Consider the following 15,117-nt stretch of genomic DNA (forward strand, 5'->3'; position numbering starts at 1 on the left):
ACCGCCCTCAGCACCATGTGTTAAGTGTATGTAGAAATGCATGCCACTCTTGTGCGCAACTCTGCCATCTCAGTATCACACCATCTGGGTGTACACACACAAGAGGATTGTCACGCCTACATGTACTCTCTGAATGTGATGGCAGGAAATTGGGAGTCAAAGCAAACAGAAACTTTATCCCTTCCTTCTCAACCCCTAACATTTAAATCCATCCAAATAAACAAAGGAAAAAAAAATAAAAAAAAAACAAAAAAAAAACATCTAACAAGTTAACCAACTACTATCAGCATAACCAATGGTAGACTCATCAAAGTGGAAAAAGTTTTCTGATGTTTTATCAGGTTTTAAATGATCAAAAAACAAAACAAAATAACAAACACCTAACCAATCAACCCACCAATATGAGCATAACTTTCAACACACACAATTATAGTTGTATGCACAAGATCGTATTAGAATCACACCCAGAGCCTAATCCACACACGTATCTAGATGCATGTACATGTATAGATTTTTTCTCTCCTGACCCGCAGGGCTATTACTTATTCTGCGGCAGAAGTTGCCAGGATGACGAATACTTACATGTGCAATAGACTCTGTATGTTCTGGGTCAGAGAGTATTATACCTGGTGAAAGGCCAGTGCTGAATGCAAAATTACCATCACCACGTATATGTGCATGTATACTTTAATGCACAGACCTGTATACATGTACATAAAGACAAGTACACGCTCTACATACGCTTCATGTTACAATGCTGAGGTACAGGTACGTGTTCTGTATTATAAGCTTTAAAAAAACCACAGGATGTCCTTGTGTACATAAAGGTATATATATATATATATATATATATATATATATATATACATGTATGTGGCCAGGCTAGCAAAAAGACGGAATTATATGTAAATAAAGGTCATATACATATAGGTATAATGGTTTCGATAGCACAGAAAGACCAGTAGGCCCTATGACCAGAAACAGACAGGTGAATGACCTCTGCCCAAAAAACCACATGCAGTCACTCAAACGGCAAGAATGGCATTTGCAAGCAAAAGGCGGCCATGATGTCATATTATATAGAGTTCCTGCACTAAAGCTGAAGAAAGATTGATGAACGACCTGACAAAATTTGTGAAGGTCTTTTGATGTCTATATGTTGCCGAGCCAAAAGGCACAGGCACTTGACAAAAAGAGTTCACCCAAGGCCATACATTTTTTGACAAGGTTCACATGTTATAGATAATACCAGTTTGAATGACAGGTGACGGCGACAGCAGATACACATGTAAATAAACAAATTTACACTTGTCCATAATATTACACTCAACACATTCACATAAAAAGAAGTGAAAGTACCTGTATACAAGTCAAAGTACATGCATCAGAGTAATAAAGTCCCAGTGCACTGAAATGGAAACCTCTCCATGTCATCCCCATAATTACCAAACATCTACAGTTCATAGTAAATCCATTAGGCTAATCAGTCACCACCTCATTAATCCATTACTCAAACCAATTACCAGCAATTATTGATTATAACCTGATCATTTTACTGACTAATAATTTAATTACTTATAGCTGCACCAGACCATCTATACTGTTTACTGCTGAGACTAGAAAAAAGACCACTGGGACTAGAAAAACCCCAAAATCTTATAAGTTACTAAGTAACACAGCAACATGTTTTAAGCTACTAATTACAGCCACCATATCAGAGGTACATGTAGTCCATGTACCAGAGTGGCACAATAACCCAGGAGCCTCTCACCAATCCTGTCCAGTTCATTCTGGCTCCCTCTTCAGTTATATGAGGGCAAGTCTGGCTGAGCAACTTGTGGATTGTGGTGGGTTGTCTCCAGGCTCTGTCTGGTTTTGCCCACCATAATGCTGGCTACTGTGGTACAAGTGAAATATTCTTGAGTACAGTGTAAACATCAATCAAATAAATAAATAAGCAAATAAACTACAAATTGTATAATTGTATATTGTTTATGCATGTATCAACACATATCAGATGACCTCAAATTGAGCCCTCATCATCACAAATATGACCCTGAATCAAGCAAATATTAATAATTTCAGACACATAAATGATTTTTTCTCGTAATTTATCCATTTTCAAGTTGTGTTACATTTCAAAATGGAATCTAACACATTCCATGCCTTTAAATGACCTCAATTTTCTCAAGGTCATCACTTTGAAAAGCATAAAATATCACACATTTTGACCCCTGATAACTGGACGCATAAATGCTGTCTTACATCAAAAGTTTCTACAACTGACTGTGCTTGTCTACACCGGTTTAATTTCTACTGAAGACAAAGATATGTGAATGCATGTACACGACAAAGGTCATTTTCATAAACTTACTCTTCCATCAAAAGGATTTTATCCCTGACTATTTGTCCATAAACAGGTTTGACCTCCACTAAAGATGAAGACTGTAGACAAGCTATTATGTGAATATTATACATCAACAGGTATACAACTCATTAACATAAATTGTCTTGCATCAAAGGGTTTTATGACTTCCAACTTATTGCCTCGTAGACCGGTTTTATTTCTACTCAAGAACATGCGTGGCATTCTTTTAGCATGACTAGAATTCTGTATCCTCACAGTATTATATTATCTGACCAGAAGCACTAAAGTCACAATACCTCTCACACAGATACTGCTGACCTACAAGCCTTAGCAAGGCTAAGAAAAATTCCATCTCAAAGATTTATCTTCGTGCACTGGCTTAGTAAACCTGGGCTACATATACCTTTTCTAAACCTACACGTGTGTACATGTAATTTACCACATTGTTTTGAGTATCTCCAATTTGACAGCTACAAGCAGGTGTACACTATACCTGTACATTTAGAACAGCTCAATAGAGAAACGAGTTACATGAGCTCTGCTGGTCAAAAGCTACAGTCCACATTATTTACCACACATTATTTTCATGTACACTGACCTGATCAATATTTGCAGTTCGCATACATATATAATTTGCCTTGTATTTGCTGTTCACTTTGTTTCCAATAAACAAACAACCAAATTCATAATGTTCAATAAATAATAAATTTTGTCTGGTCTTCAAGGTGAACATCTGCTCTGACAAAACGCTGTGCAACCCTATGACACGCTACGCTGAACCACTCCACTAAAAATACCTCGCATGACTATACACCAAGGCAATTAAGCTACTAAATACTGGGAGAGGTCACCAGGCCACCTATTAATACACTGGTGACAGGGTCTAGGCTAACTCTCACACTACACTAGATAATCTCACACAAAACTGAAGCGTTTACAATTGCAAGCATGTGTATGAAGGCGTCTCTGAGAAATGGAAGCTTTAAGACACTCATCATTTCAAACGGTTATATGTACGTGTGGGTATGTCACGTACATCATGGGTACAGATGCCACAGCTGCAAAACGTGATAAATGTACCAGTAACTTCTTGTAATTGTGATTTATTTGGAGGTGACTAAAATGTCATAATGCCACATGATTTATTGGATAAGCAATGATAACTGATTTATCATACCAAGATTTATAAATGTGTGCTCAAAGGTTTTAGCACATTTTAGAGTTCATCCTGAAGTACTCTCCTGCGTTTTTGAAAATATTTGGACTGAAACAAATACCATGCAAATATATTACAGACGGTGATAGTATTCAAGCAAAAAAATACTGATTGATAAAATTTGTTAGACTATGGATTGTTGAAGTTTATAGCAAAATAGAAAATGTGATGATGGCAGCACCAAAGGCTAGTTTACAATATGATTAGCACATATCATTTTTATCCTCTCTGCATTATTTCACAAATATCTAGGTATTAATACCACTGTAGAATGACACATAAAACTTCAACAACTGAAGTAGCTTTCCACTGCTGAATGAGTGAATTTGTGTGCTTAAAGCAGTTGTTTTATTATCAGGAGTGAGTGAAAGAGCGCTTGGGGTTTAACGTCGTACTTAACAATTTTTCAGTCATATGATGACAAAAGAGTCCTTAGAGTGCATGCATGTGTAATGTGCCGCCTTGTTGCAGGACGGATTTCCACTGCTCTTTTATTTTTGTGCTACTTCACTGAGACAACTTACCGCAGGCAAGAAAGCCCCCCCAAGCCATTATACTGATAGGGATCATCCAGTCATCGCACTATCCCCTTAATGCTGAACACTAGGCAACGAAGCTACAACTTCCTCTTTTAAGGTCTTAGGTGTGACCCCGCCCTGGATCTACCGCCCATGAAGCAGAGGCTCCACAAACTGAGCCACTGGGGCCAGTGTTTATTATCAGAAAGCCATGTACTAAAATCATATCCAGTTAATTGATTTTTTTATCTTTTTAATACACTTATGACTTATGATATTGCATGTAACTGTAATAATTCAGAAAGTTCCAAGAAACACACATACATGTATATGGAACATACACAATACACATCATGTCTGTCAATACATTAATTTATGAATCTGACTTTTTTTTAGCATCATAATAAAGAATTTTTGTCAGTTTTGGGAAGTGTCGTCAACTGGTTCTTGTCACTACCCTAATTCTTCAACCTTTTAGCATGTAAAAGAGTATCTTTTAGTGCAATTTATGCAGATTTTTAATTTGATTTTTGGAGACAAAATTACATTAGTTGGATTGGCCAGATTCACGGCTTCGCAAAAAGTCGAATTTTTATTAGTCAGCACAGAATAATGCCCTCAGAATGTGCTTGAATAAACACCCTGCCAACATGCAAAATGGTTGAAGAATTACATTAAAGCCCCACTAACAGTGAGTGCAGGGGAATCCATAAATTCCCTGTCAAATGCCAGAACTGAACCCACAACTTATGTGCGAGATAGTAGTAGACTCACAGTTAATGAAAATCAAGCACCTTACAACTTGACCATGATTCGCTACATTCTAGGATATACACTGCATGTCTGTCAAGCCACATGGGGACATACATGTACATGCCCAAGTACACGTAGGTGGACTTGTACACGTAGGCGGATTGTACACGTAGGCGGACTTACCTCGGGCAACTAGCGCTAAAACAATAGCTGACACATTTACACAAGTTAACCACAAGCCTCTTTTTAAAATACCCCAAGGAAAAATGTGAAAACTGCTTGTGCTCAAGAACTATGATTCAGAGGAAGTACAAGTGTTTTACTTGCTAAAATCACAGCCGTGCAGGGTATAATCTCATCAGTCTACCTATGTTATTGTGTGTAGCATCAAATGTTTATGAACCTTACATTCACTTGTTTGTTTTTTTTATTTTTACACATGAACACAGCAATACAACCATAAAATATTATGGGAACTAAATTGAGAGTAAATGAGGCAAAATGTAGCAAATTTTGTGTAGCAATCAAATCAATAAATAAATAACCATGCCAGCGTCACAATATGACCCACAGCCTCTTGCCAATGCGGTCGCTGTAAGTTGAAGTCCAGTTGATGATAGCTCCGGTTGTACATTTTTTTGTCTGTAGTGGGGTAAATCAGACCATTAGGCTAATTTTAGTTTTAAACAAATGTCTACTCTAGTATTACTTCAGGGACCTTGGCTTTCTTCCTCAACACCAGAAAGAAGTCTAAATATTTCACTGAGACAAGGTGATCACTAACAGAATTCTACTGGCCCTCGACCTTGGCTTGGCACATGAGCCTTACCGGCTGTACAGTGTACAGTGTACCATGGAACATTTGCCCACAGCACCAAAATACCATATTTGCCCTAAAAATTCACCCCACAAAGTGTACTTTCAGAGGCAAATAAGAGACATAAAATATTTGCTGCCAAAACACATTTTCCCAGCAGGATATGATCCTATCCCCCACACACACCTAAAAACACTTTCCCAAGATCAACAGAACTCCCAAAATCTGGAAAAAACATCATCAATTTACTTGACCTAGTCATGGACAAAATCTTAGGTCAAATACAATTTACATGTATGCAGTGAAACCTTCACAGCTTAAGTCTCTTTGTCTAAAATCGTTTACAACTATTTTTTCCCAACAAAGAAACTTTCATTTAGTATCTGAATCAATAGTCATACAGATATATTTGACTCATATACGTCTGCTTCATTTTCAGAATCATGTTGCGTGCAATTTTAAGAGTGTTCACTTCACCGTGGCCTTCACCCTGGAGCTAGGATACATATACTCACGGTACCTCTTCAGATACAACAGTGATGATAAACAGGAAAAGCAAGTTTTATCTACCAAGAGTAAAACACATGGAGTTCCCTAATCATCTGTGTGGAATTTTCCTTTGAACCACGACTGTACTCCACTAAAGAACTCCTCCAAATCCAATTGCTCTCCTCAGTTATCTCACAGTACCATATCTAGAGCCATTTTAATTACGCAAAATGTTTGCTGTGGGATTCCAAACTGTTGGGAGCCTAAACTAATCAACCTGTTCTAAAACTGGAAAAATAAACTAATCAACCTGTACTAAAACTGGAAATATAAACTGGTCAACCTGTACTAAAACTGGAAAAATAAACTAATCAACCTCTACTGAAACTGGAAAAATAAACTGGTCAACCTGTACTAAAACTGGAAAAATAAACTGGTCAACCTGTACTAAAACTAGAAAAATAAACTAATCAACCTGTACTAAAACTGGAAATATAAACTAGTCAACCTGTACTAAAACTGGAAAAATAAACTAATCAACCTGTACTAAAACTGGAACAATAAACCAATCAAGCTGTACTAAAACTGGAACAATAAACTATACAACCTGTACTAAAACTGGAAATATAAACTTATCAACCTGTACTAAAACTGGAAAAATAAACTAATCAACCTGTACTAAAACTGTAAAAATAAACTAATCAACCTGTACTAACTAGAAAATTTAACAAAACCAGGATTTTTTACCTCAAATTTTTTTAATTCACGAACTAAAAGTTCTGTAACAGCATTTTTAAATTCCTTAAGGCAAAGTCACACAGTGACCATCAAAGTGTGAGAACCAAACTTTCCATTTTTTTTTTTACACATCCCTGTCTACATGTGATACATGGTCCTAATTAAATTTTCAAAACCATACCTAGAGATGAAGTCTAAACTACCGAGCATCTTTTCTATATACATCTACATTGTGCACTTTAAACAGGTCTCATTCATGTAGGTACCACAGACTTGACCTCAGCAACTCATTTAAAGCTATTAACAATAGTGTTGATTCAGCATTCATCAAATTCCACGTGATGATAGTTCATTACTGTACCTGATGTGCCTTTCTAAACAAACCATTCATGTATGAAAATATGAAATTACTCTAATACTTATTTGTGTAATTTTTATTTTAGCCAAACACTAACATTTCATCACTATTTCATCTAGCACTTGTAGATAATAGACAACATAGATGATTATCAGGTTGTGAAAGCAGGTGCTGCATTTTTCACAATGTCAACAGGTGATAAATAAATGACCCAAAGAGATAGCATTAAGCATAGACTTAAAAGTCTGTGTGATTTTTCAAAGGCAAAATTTTCATTTGTCTATTTATTTATTTCATTGATGTTTTACGCCGCACTCAAGAAAATTTCACTTACACGACAGCGGCCAGCATTATGGTGGGAGGAAACCAAGCATAGCCTGCGGAAAACCCACAAACATCCGCAGGTTGCTGGCAGACCTTTCCATGTACAGCCAGAGAGGAAGCCAGCATGAGCTGGACTTGAGCTCACTGCGACTGCATTGGTGAGAGGTTCCTAGGTCGTTAATGTGCACTAGCGTGCTAAGCAACTGAGCCACGGAGGTCCCCTAAAATCTTCATACATGCTCTGGTACATGTATGTGTGTGACAGAGATCAAGAAAAAAAAAAAGTGAATAATAATATGTGCTGACATGATCATTAATATTAAAAGAATTAAGAAATTCTCTCCATTTCCCCTTTAAGCAAGTTTTTCATGAACATCTATTTATTCAATGAGGTTTAATGAATTCCAATGAATTCACATGATTTCACTGATACCATCAATAACAATCAGTTTTATTGTTTTAAATAAAAGCTCTTTACATTGCACGAGCACTCGAGTGGGTTTATTCATTACCATAATAAAAAGATTTCTGTTCAGCCTGGCTATTATCACTGTTTAAGTCACATACATTTAAGTTAAGGTTCAATACACATTCCCTCTCATAGTGCTGTTCAATATACATTGACCACTCAAATTCTATAATTTTGGGGGCGCCTGGTCGTCTCTTTTTAAAAAAAAAAAAGTAATTGTAGCAGGTATATTTACTTTTAACTCACATGCTTAGTACATCTAATGATGAATATATTCATATCTTTACTTTCCCAAATACCTAAGAGAGAAATGTAATTCTTTCCATTCAGCACTACTTATATCTGTCTTCTAAAAATTAGAAGAAATAAGGTACACTGACTGCAATATATGTTAGCTTCACTTCACTATTTCACAATGATTATCTACTCCCACTTTAATACAGGAACATGTAAATTTTATCATGCAGAAACACATCATACTATAAATATTATTTGAATTCAAAAGAAATCAAGTCTTTCAAAATATCAAACCTAGTCAACTGCATTTACATTCTTTTTCCACATAGAAGAGTACATCATGCATGTCATTTGCTTTTCCGGAATTCAGATCAATTCAGTCAACTTGTGAACACTAGTAAAAAGGCAGATCGTATTCATCGGGCTTACTCTGCCAGAAAAAGGCAGAGGATCAAAAGGCAGAAAGCTGTTGAACTGTCCAGAGTTGAACTTTTGGAACATACTGTATTTCACTTAAAGGTACATGTAAAAATGCTCTTTCAGAAACACATGAAGGCCTTAAAATGATACTTTGATGACAGCTTTGATGACAACTTTGACAACAAGAAAATTAATAAAACTTGACAGAAAAAAATTTCTGTGGCCCTATACATAGATGGACTGATCAGAATTAAACAAAATGTGTCACCTGAAAAATGCTGAACTTTAAGTACATATAAGTAATTTACACGAATGGCGGACAATTTTCTGCAACAGAACTAGCCTTTAATTCATGAAGGAAAATCAGAAGGTAATACAAAGTTCTGTGTTACTGTGACAACTGTTGTGATGCAGAGGCAGTTCTACTCTAATTCCCCAATCTTTTTGCACATGAAAGAGCAAATTTCACGGCAATTTACAAACATTTGTAATTTGATTTTGGTGACAAAACTACATTGGTTGAATTGGCCAATTTCCCGGCCTCCCCAAAATAGTAATTTTATCAGTACAAACAGAATGATGCCTTCAGAATATGCCTGAATAAACATCTTGCAAACATGCAAAAAGGTAAAGAATTACAGTATATACATGCAGGTTTAACCATTTAAACAATAAAGAAACTGTCAAGAATGTACAATATTCCAAACTTACATCATATTAAATTTACAGTTTCAGAGTGGCCTATATATGCAGACTTGAGAAGTTTAAGTGAACAGCCTGAATTTAAATGTATACTACACATGGGTGTAAAAAAGTTAGTATAAACATGTAATTTATCCAGGGATGCTTGTCATGTTAGCTTACCCCAGTGAAACCCTCACGCAAAGTAATTAACATAAATATACTGATGTCACTTGGATTTGTTGAGGCAACATTTAAGATGTGCATAAACACAAATTAATCAACTATTACTTCAACAAGTGCTAATTCACAAGAGCTGCAACAGCATCCAAAAAAATGAATGTCATCTTGCACTCTCTTTATTAACTTTCATTAAATGAATGACCCATTCTAAAGGTATGTCCAGGATGTTACAAATTATGACGAACCTAAAGACGGACCGATTGATTTAGAGAGCTGTTTGCCATGGATAAAAATATGCTTAATGTTAAAAACCCTCTGTCATATATAAGACACACAATCACATTTAATTTTCTATAAGTCATAAGTTTAAGTTATTACAGACCTACAATGTTAAAATATATCACAAGACAACCAATAATAAGACCTGGTCATCAGATGACTGAAAAATTGCTAAGTACTATGTAAAACCTCACTTATATGAACATTCATACATACATATAATGTGGCTACCCTAATCACGGTTGAAATATTGACTAAAATAATATTGTTTGTTTATTCTGAAAATCACTCTACTTTTTTTTTTTTTTTAAATTTCTTTCTTCTTGTTCCTGATAAATTAGGCTAGATACTTTGACTATTCACCATTCAAATCAATCTGAAACAAGAACTTTTACTCAGTGTACGCGAGTGACTGAGTGCTGAGGGTTTACCATTGTTCTTAATTTTTCAGTCATATAACGACCAATGAGCCCTTAGATTACTCCATACAAATGTTGATGTTGAATAATTTGTGATAAAGTTGGACGATTTGTCACCATACCTGGTTTAAGTAGAGCTTGTGCACCATAACTTAAGAAAATAACTCTTATACTGAAAAGATACGATATTTTGCTGCATGACCTATGTAAATGAAGCATCAGAACTATATTTTATGTTTTTACTTTGTGCATGATGATTTTTGTATATTATATTAACTGCTTCCATGATTCTTCTTTAAATATTTTTTAAGTGCATTTTTTAATGCCATCCTACAAAATGAAAAGCATGTAGGACAAGTTCAATTAAATTAAATAATGTGGATTATTTTCAACAAGTTCTGATATTCACCTGCACTATTATATTTTACAGGTAAATATCAGAAACAGTTGAATGTTTTACTGAACAATATTGCCCGAATAAATACAAAGGCCCCCATACATACCGGTACGTGGCCCTTCATATAAACAGATTTCCAAACCCCACTCAGACACTCTGGGGTCATTCACCTAAACAATACCATCTTTCTTCAAGTTAAGAGACCCTACAATATGTATCTTAAAAGTGTTAATATGTCGCTGATCTACACCTTACAAAATTCAAACATATGACTACCTGGTGGTACTCCGGTATCTCATTAGTATTAGGGAACGGGGTTTTCCGACAATCAGTAATTATAAATCTCCTATATTTGCTTTGCAAACTATCCCCATTTACGCGTAAGTGCGGTCAATTTAAAAAGTCAGGAGCTGCACTCACTGTGACCTACCTTGGCTTATTGATTGCTACACGATTCATATACATGATACTGTGCACTGGAAAAAAACCGTCAACAACAACAACACATGCAAAGGCAGTTGAACATGAACCGTAAGGTTGCCTCTCCAGAAATAAGCCAAAATTAACAGCGAGACAAGTGCACATCGACGTTTACGGCGATGGTAACTTTGACAATTAAATATGAAATTTCAAATTAATTTGCACCATACCTTGTTGTCTATCGCATGATCCCGGACTCCGCCTATGATGAGCCTCGGCCGGATAGCTCCGGATGACACTGTTTCAAGCAGTGCGCGGTCAATGACCCGTCCGTGAACAGTGGGAAGAGGTTATCTCCCGTAAACGATCTTTCGTTTGCGGAGGTAAATCCGTTACAAACCGCGCCAAAGGCAAATTTCCGCCAGCAATCAGCAATGGATTCAAAAGACGTTATTCAGCTTTCTAAGGCCATCAAATCGTTAACAGAACAAAATTCTCTCGAAAGAGTAGTTTTAAAGGACAGTGAAATATCTTTGTCGGTTGAACGATGGGCCGATTCTTCAGGCCCTTTGGGAGAAATCGCCGGCAGCTTGAATCCAACCGACATTGTAATCATCGCATGGAAACACAACCCAAACCTGTCTACAACAACAACTTCGCTGTCAGATGAAGTCCTAAACAGCACCGAGATTCCAAGGGACAGGAGAAAACCCAGCGAGAGTGAATATTGTGATAGCGTACTAGAAGGCTCGCCTCTTAAGCTTGTTACTATTGCTGACTTGTCAGCAATAGGCGGAGCGACAGCCGTCCCAAAGTCTGGTCTGCCAGCCGTCAGGAGGAAAAGGTACGAAGCGTTGCCAGTCAATATTGCCCAGTACTTGTTGTCCGTATACATAACCGTTCAACTGAAGCAGACCAATGGGGAATATTTAAAGCCACTCTGGGTGCTGTGTGATGGTAAGAAGCCAGGCCAAATTGTGTGTTTGTCCGTGTGTCATACTGCTTTGCCTGAGGGCAAATCAAACACTACCCTGTCATACACGCAGAGAACAACTGAAGTCATCATGACTGGCCCACACCCGAAGTCCTTTTACACAAATAGCCTCTTGCAAAACAAAATGGCGAAAACAAGATTTATTTCGTGTCAAGCGGAATATGATGTCATCGGGTCTCTGTCCAAGGAAAACCCAATGGCTGGTTTGCAAGGATCAGTAAAGCTGGAAGTTGAATGGAATGGTTACCAGCAGTTGCTGCAGTGTCCACCAGCCGATGCACATGTGACTGCTAAAGTTCAAGTGGCACGTGGGGATACAAAGAGTGGTGGTTACATGCTGTACACTGAACTGGAATTGGTGAGACGGCTGATCGAGTCCTTGACCTCCGGTGAGATATGTTGGGCTGTGCAAGAAAGCTCACGGCCACTTATTGATGAGCTGAAAGCAGTGCTGGGAAACTTAGCAGCTGGTGATGCTAAACGTCTGACCTTCATATCAGAGACATGCGACACAACAGTAATGCAGGGCATTGAGGAATCTTTAGAGCTGGAGGAGAGAGAAGATCAAGACTTCACAGACTACATGTGGATCTTGTTGAAAAAGTGCTCCTCGTTCGCAGAGCTAGTTGATTGTTTGGAGCTTATTTTCAGTCAAGTTAAATCTGGAAAACTACAGCCAATGGTGAACAGAAATAACAAGACAGGCATGGCCCAGCTAATGAGGAATTCTTACACTGGTGGTGCCTGCTTCTTCCCACCTCTTTCCCCGGGCATGCTACCGATCGAACTACTGACTGAGATGGGCCTTGAAAAACTTACCATGGATTATGTCAATGCTTTCTTAGCCAAGAACCTAACAACCCCCATACACCTAGAGTACTTCGTGGACAGAGACCTTAAGTTGACAGAGAAACTTGAACGCCTGGAGAAACTGCACTGTGTTTTGGAACTGATGATAATTCTAAAAACGTTCCTGCACACTCCACAAGCCACACTGAGTGCATGCGCCTGTCAGACCCTGCAGTACTTTGAGACCAACAGATTGGACTGGGAGAAAGTTTTCAGCGTGCCTGTTCCAACACAGTCTGTTGCAAAGATGCTGGAGAATGCTCCTCCCAATATTTGGCAGTGCCGTGAAATGAGAAATAGTGGCGGAATAAATGAAGTCAAGATCAAACGCTTGTCAACAGAAATGCCATTCCAACACTTAGACCATCCCAAACATAGCTGTATGTTTGACAGCAGTCAGCTGGATACCAGTGCTACTCCAAGTGAGGACTTGGAATACTTCCAGGTAGCAATTGAGGACAGTGTTATCCTACTATAGTGGGATTTCCTTCTATTGAATTTTTCCATTAGTAATAAATATTGGAATAGTTTGTCTCTGGGAAAACTCTTACAAATAGTGAAATTTGACCTGTGTAAAGAATTCATCATCTGACACTTTTCATGTACATGTATAATGGTCTTTTGGAGTATATGTAACCCTCTGTCAGGATTATTATCAGGCCAAGCTTTAAACCAGTGCTTCTTGAATGTTCATCAATATTATGTAAGCATGAATTTTGTTAATCTTTTCAAGTTTAACAAAATAAATCATTTCTATTCCATAACTTCCCATTATATGGGTCGAAATATAATTATTTCTGTGATTACTTAGATGCATTAAATTTGGTACAAAATGTGTATGAAATTAAAAAAAAATGAATAAATGTACAATCTCTTGTGAGGACTGAGTGTAGTAACATTAGTCACTAGGTGGCTACCCACTCCATTTTCTACAGAAGTAGCAAGATTGCAGGTAGCTGGTAATTGCCTTCTAATGAACCCCCTGGATATGGGGGAGGGTACAGGTGTGAAATAGACCATCTGACAAACTTCATTTCATACATTGATAATATAACAACATCCCAAAAAGACTATGCTTATGTTTGCTTGTGCTTAGATGGTCGAAGGGGGGCCTCCTTGGCTCAGTCGGTTAGTGCGCTAGCGCAGCGTAATGACCCAAGAGCCTCTCACCAATGAGGTCGCTGTGAGCTCAAGTCCAGCTCATGCTGGCTTCCTCTCCAGCCGTAAGTGGGAAGGTCTGCCAGCAACCTGCGGATGGTCGTGGGTTTCCACCCACCATAATGCTGGCCGTCGTCGTATAAGTGAAATATTCTTGAGTACAGCGTAAAACACCAATCAAAAAAAAAAAAAAAAAATAGATGGTCGAAGGATTACCAGTAGCACATGGTCTGTCACATGGTCTGAGGGAAGTACAATTCTGCTTGTGGATTGATGGTAGTGAATGATTAACACTGTGATATTTGAAAAGTTTGAGCTTATATGATGGCAGTCAGTTTTGTGTGTGGAAAAATAACCTCCCACCTTTGACAACTTACTGACAAACTCTTTCACTTATGACAGATAGATTTGCACTCCATATTGCTGGAAGACAAGTAGTTTGTAAGACAATGTAAGACTGCACAAACTGCACTACACGAGCTATTAACACTTCTGGTAACCAAGGCCCTTACAAGTAACAGTGAAGTAATCCTTGTACACCTGTCCAGAGCCAAGGATTTATTTGTGTTTTATACAGTATTCAAGAATACTTTACTTTATATATGACAGTGGGCAGCATTAAGGTGTGAGGAAACCAGAAAACCCACAACCATCTACAGGTTCCTTTTTTTAGGCTTCGCACTTTTTACTCGCTGAGCTTAACAGCAGTCGGCTGATGGGACATAGTGGACTGGTTGTAGAAACTTACTCGGGTAGAACCAGGGTGTCTCTCTGGCTTGACACTACTTGGATAACTCAAGGCTATGGACTTTGTAAGAAAAAGAATGCTTGCTGTGATTTAAGCAAACAGTGTCTCTCCATTTGAAAGTGCAAAACAAAATGTTTGATGTGAGTTAACCAAGCAGTGTATCTGTGCTTAAAAGTAAAAAAAAAAAATGCTTGAAGTAAGTTAACCAAGCAGTGTCTCTCTGGTTGAAAGTAATGTACAAAGTTTAATACCAAAATGCCTTTCTGATCAGCCCTAGTATCA

At 37.6% G+C, this 15,117-nt stretch overlaps 1 protein-coding gene across 1 annotated transcript; it reads left to right on the forward strand.

Annotated features, from left to right (window-relative positions):
* Positions 1 to 11,519: 11,519 nt before the first annotated feature.
* On the forward strand, positions 11,520 to 13,750 carry LOC135473829 (protein zwilch homolog). The gene has a single exon (XM_064753737.1). It carries the CDS (start codon positions 11,521 to 11,523, stop codon positions 13,405 to 13,407), a length of 1,887 nt encoding a protein of 628 aa, XP_064609807.1. The 5' UTR covers position 11,520; the 3' UTR covers positions 13,408 to 13,750.
* The last annotated feature ends 1,367 nt before the right edge of the window (positions 13,751 to 15,117 follow it).

This window comes from Liolophura sinensis, chromosome 8 (genome assembly GCF_032854445.1).
Source record: "Liolophura sinensis isolate JHLJ2023 chromosome 8, CUHK_Ljap_v2, whole genome shotgun sequence".
In the NCBI taxonomy this organism is placed as follows: Eukaryota; Metazoa; Mollusca; class Polyplacophora; order Chitonida; family Chitonidae; genus Liolophura; species Liolophura sinensis.

Coding starts and splice junctions, on each gene's coding strand:
- LOC135473829 (XM_064753737.1), top strand. CDS start 11,521: ATGGATTCAAAAGACGTTATTCAGCTTTCTAAGGCCATCAAATCGTTA.